General features: G+C 40.1%; 1 protein-coding gene and 1 long non-coding RNA gene across 3 annotated transcripts in view; one reads left to right on the forward strand and one right to left on the reverse strand.

Annotated features, from left to right (window-relative positions):
- On the reverse strand, nucleotides 7–1034 carry LOC109845463. The gene is made up of 3 exons (XR_002248368.1): nucleotides 623–1034; nucleotides 373–429; nucleotides 7–290 (listed from the first exon to the last, which is right to left on the reverse strand). It is a non-coding gene; the product is annotated as an uncharacterized LOC109845463 (long non-coding RNA).
- LOC109845273 (protein LOL2-like) overlaps nucleotides 3090–5039 on the forward strand; it is a 6074-nt gene continuing 4124 nt past the window's right edge. Inside the window, exons 1-3 of one of the 2 annotated variants that reach the window (XM_020414508.1) lie at nucleotides 3090–3268; nucleotides 4048–4160; nucleotides 4332–4445. In XM_020414508.1, the coding sequence (XP_020270097.1) occupies nucleotides 4049–4160; nucleotides 4332–4445 (226 nt within the window). In that variant the 5' untranslated portion in view covers nucleotides 3090–3268; nucleotide 4048. The remainder of the gene's footprint in view (nucleotides 3269–4047; nucleotides 4161–4331; nucleotides 4446–5039) is intronic. The other variant, XM_020414507.1, reaches the window with a different exon arrangement.

The following is a 5039-nucleotide window of genomic DNA, read 5'->3' on the forward strand; positions in this document are numbered from 1 at the left end:
CTGCTCCTTTCCTTATCGCGATGCCGGTCCCTATCTCTCTCTCTGTCCCTTTCCTTCGTATCATGCCTGTCTGAATGCTTTCTGTAAGAGTCTTCTCTCTCCCTCTCCTTCGACCTTCCCCTTTCCTTGCTCTCGCGATTCTTCCTATCCTTGCTCCCATGCTTTCGCGGTTTCTTGCCCAACGAGTCATCATCGTAACCACCTCTCTCGACCGTTTCCCTTCCGCTGCCATTCGATCCCAAGTCATCCATCGCCTCATCCATTTCTTCGACCAAAACTCAACCCAAACCCTGAAAACCCGGGAAAGGTAATACTAATAATTTATAGAGTTCTCAAACCGAGGAGAAGTTAACGTTCCAGAAGACAGCTTACTAGTGATCATAGAGTTCTCAAACCGAGGAGAAAATAAATTGAGACGTTTTTCTTCCTCTAAGATACCAAGACAGTTGAAAAGAAAAATGCGCGAAATTAGTAACGCTCATAGAGGAAAATAAGTAAAGGGCAAGATAATTCATTGAATACTCATAGTGAAACAAGAACAGTAGATGAATAGAGAACTTCATCAACATATCACGAACCAGATGTATATTCACGAGACACACGATGATGAACGATGACTTACGATGACGAACAACGACGAACGATGACGAACGAGAATGACTGGACGGGGATGACGACTGGACGAGGATGACGACTGGAGTGGACGAGGATCTGACGGCGAAGATGAACTTGGGATCTGACGCTAGACGAGGATCTGACGGCGAAGATGAACTTGGGATCTGACGGCGCCTGGACGAGGATGATGACGCCTAGCCGAACGGCGAACGGCGCAGGATCTGACGAATTTGACGGCGCCTGGACGAGGATGACAGCGCCTGGATGAGGATGACGATGCCTAGACGAAGACGACGAAGACGAGGATCTGACGAATTTGACGAATTCGACGAGGATCTGATGAGGGAGGCTGGAAAATTTAATTTGGGGCTGGAGGCGGAATGGAATGGGTGGGGCTGGAGACTCGCTAAGGTAGGGTTACAAACTTACAACTTACAAACGGGTTTGGGTTAGCGGTTACGAGTTGTACACTTGTAATTGTAACTTTGCGATCCAAATCATTATTACATTTGCGGATATCCGTATCCGCAACTTTCATATCCGTTTTCAAATCCGTATCCGGAAAAAAATCCGAAACCATATCCGTATCCGTTACCGTATCCGCCCGGTTTTAAAATTTACTTATCATATCCGCATCCGTTCGGATACGGATGCGGATCGGTTCGGATATATCCGAACCGTTTGGCACCCCTACTAATAAACCATGACAGTCGAAGATGGCAATAAAAAACTTCACAGGAAACCTCAAATTAGGTTAATATGACCCGATTGAATCGAATTTAGCAAAGTTAGGGTTACGCGTAGTGATGATCTGAGATTGAGTTAGGGTTTAGGGTTTCGGATGGGAAACTTCAGCGTTAAGGAAGGAAGGACTTGCACCTGATGACGACGGGGGAAGATTGAGATCAGGGTCACGGATTTGGCGCCTTGATCGACAGGGGAGGATCTACATACAGTCCAGGGGGGCCACGGTCCCCCCAAAATTTGGGGGAAAAAATTAGGGTGCTCTATTCCTCAAGCCCCCTCAAAATTTTGGGGAGGGGGTGCTCTATTTAATTTGGAGAAAAAAAATTAGTTTATGAATATTAATTATTTGAGGGTTTTTATGTATATATTAATAGTAAATATATTACCATGAGTAGCAACAAGATTAATAAAGGGGGTTTCATTGAAATTAAAAATTTATGGAGAGGTATTTAGCGAATAGGCAGAATGAGCTCGTGGTCATCAAGACATCACCATTGGGCATCATTATCGATTAGACTTTCTTTATGTCGCGATCGATTCACAAATGCAAGAAATTAATGTGTGTTTTAGTGAAGATGCGACAGAATTGCTCATGCTTAGTTCTGCCTTAAATCCTCAAAATGCATCTGAGGCTTTGAGAATACAAGATATATGCAAATTGGTTGGCAAGTTTTATGCACAAGATTTTACAAGTGAAGAAAAAGAGAGTTTGAAGATGCAACTGAAACATTATGAGCATAATGTAGTCAAACGGTCAGACTTCAAAACTCTTTCAACCATTTCTGAGTTAGGTCAATGGTTGGTAAAGACTAATAAATCTGCTACATACGACCTCATTTCTAGAGTGATCGTACTTGTGCTTACTCTTCCAGTTTCTACCGCTACTGCAGAACGATCATTCTCAGCTATGAATATCGTCAAGACTAGACTTCGAAGCAAAATGGAGGATGCTTTCCTCTCCGACGCATTAATGGTGTTTATTGAAAGAGAAATTGCTAAAAGTCTGAGCATTGATGCTATCATTGAAGGCTTTGAAAATTTTAAGGAACGTCGAATTCCTTTTAGTTAGAGAAATTTTAGTTATAAAAAAATAGATGATGCTTATTTGACTATTTTCTATATAATATTTATCTTCCTCTTTTGAAATATTTTGGAGATATTGATGTTGGCTATTCTACTCGTTTTATGTGGGTTGTGGTATATCTCTTGTGAATAAAATTATACTCGTTTTATGTGGGTTGTGGTATATCTCTTGTGAATAAAATTACATTAAGAAAATTTTTTATCTATCATTTGTACGCGGCCCCCCAGAACTAAAATCCTGGATCCGCCCCTGTTGATCGAGGAGGGAGATTGGGTGTTTTCCTTCAAGCCCTAGCTTGGCGCCTTGATCCAGGAGGGAGATTGGGTGTTTTCCTTCAAGCCCTAGCAAAACTCCGGAAGATTTTGCCGAGGGGAGGAGGAGAACGGGTGCCGCTCGCGATTTTTACACGGTCTCTGCTTATTGGGTCGGGTCCGGGTTTTGACTTTGGATGACCCACATAACACAGTCCTCAAAACTGAAAAAAGAAAAGGGCTTTCCTGCAAAACCGACCGTCTGGGAAAAAACAGACAGGTCATACAATTTGGAAACAAAGCGAGGACTTTTATGCAAAGCACGCCCGCGTTCATTCCTACCCCTCAGACCTGATACCGAATTAATTAAAATTTAGTTGGCAAATTGAGGAAGCAGCCAATCCCTTATAAAATCATATTCTTTTCTTTCGATTTCCTGCCTTCTCGAGTCCTTCCCTTCGACCCTCGAGGCGCTTGCACTAACGATAATCCAATTTCTAGGTTTTTCCGGCCTACTTTTCCCTTGATTTTGGAGGTAAACGTCGTGAATCCCGTTGCAATTGGAATCTGGGTAATCTCTATCCGTTATTGACGTAATTTGTCCATCTAGATTTCATGCCAATGTGGTATCTTTTTGTAGGAAAAAAAGTTAGAATTGTTTGATTTCTGTTAGAATTCAAGGCTGAGTAGTTTGGTCTTTGATCGAGCGCTATTAAAATAAACATCTACGTAGCTTTGTTTTTTTTTTCAGGTTTGTTAATTCATTTGATGTCTTCGAACGAGTTTTCTTTGATGGCGTGTTTAAGTTTTCTTGAAATTTTCACAATCTTTGAGTTGGGATTTGCACATGTCCGTCATTCCCGTCTTTTTTGACATTTGACCAGAATTTTCTCTAAAAAAAATTAGCGTCTTTAATTTTATGGGACAAAGTTAATACTTATTCAGGGTAGTCCTTACCATCATCATCAGCTTTTCTTGCATCTTTGCTTGTTAATGCTGTTACCTTCATCTGCTTCTAGGATAAGGACCCTAAAGCTCTCGACTAAATTGAGATAATTTTTGTATTGTTACGATAACTGCAAATTTGTGTTATGTACCTGACATGATAAGGGCAATCTAGGTACCTTGTTACATAGCGAAAGAAAGAACATGTACGCATGCAGTATACTTGTCAGTTTGTTTCTTGATCATTAAAATTTGGTGGCAAACGGTTGAATTATTTGTGTATGGGAGTTGTGTACCTGCGTTTGTAGCTGAAAACACACTACACCTTCTGTATTACTGGCAATAATCATCGCTAAACTTCTGCATCTAATAGCACGTTGATTTTTGGGTATTGGCGCATTGTAGGATGCAGAGCCAACTTGTGTGCGATGGATGTAGGAATGTCCTTCTGTATCCCAGGGGAGCCACCAATGTTTGTTGTGCAATATGCAGTATGATAACCCCAGTACCTCTTCCAGGTATTATTTATTTATTGCTCATCACTATCTACTCTTAACCTTATTTATTTATAAGAAAATATACCGTATTTGAGGAAGAAAGCATACCGTCTTGGAGACTAAGTTATTCTGAACATGTTTAACTACTTTTTATATGTAATTAACTGTATTTTTTTTTTTTTTTGGTCCAAGGAATGGAGATGGCACAGCTTATATGTGGAAATTGCAGAACATTGTTGATGCACACCCCTGGTGCAACTAGTGTGAGGTGTTCTTGTTGTAGTACAGTGAATCTTCCTAGATCAGGTACTCCTTTGATCCTTTTCATCCTTCTTAGAATTTTCTGCAGCACTGAATGTTATTTTATGAAATTGTGCCGTCTTCATAAGAATCTATATGATATTTTTCTTTTCCTCCTTCCTGGATTTTTTTAGAGCAGAGTATGTTTTTACCATATTTCTCAATTATTTCTCCATTCATTGAGATGTTTATGTTAAATCTTTTTGTTTTCAATTCAAAGAAATGGAGCGACATCATTCATCATTCTCAAGTTGTATCATTTGATTTACTTTGTGAGCTAAATTTCTGTTTGATACAATATTATGAAGTATACTCTCTTCTTATGATTTATTTTTTAATTTTGATTCTGGCATCATAGTTTTTTCTTGCACAACTTCACTTTGCTTATTTATCATTGCTAATAGGGAGAAGTGATCATGCACCTATATGTTGCATGCACGTGGACACATTACACATACACAGCTAGACATGGATGCACGGACATGCAGAATCTTGAAAACCTAAGGTTCAGTCAGGCCATTTCACATCCATTGTGCATGCATGCATGTGTGTATGTGTTTGTTATTTTTTTAATCCTTTTTTTTTTGGGGGGGGGGGGGG

This window comes from Asparagus officinalis, chromosome 6 (genome assembly GCF_001876935.1).
Source record: "Asparagus officinalis chromosome 6, Aspof.V1, whole genome shotgun sequence".
In the NCBI taxonomy this organism is placed as follows: domain Eukaryota; kingdom Viridiplantae; phylum Streptophyta; class Magnoliopsida; order Asparagales; family Asparagaceae; genus Asparagus; species Asparagus officinalis.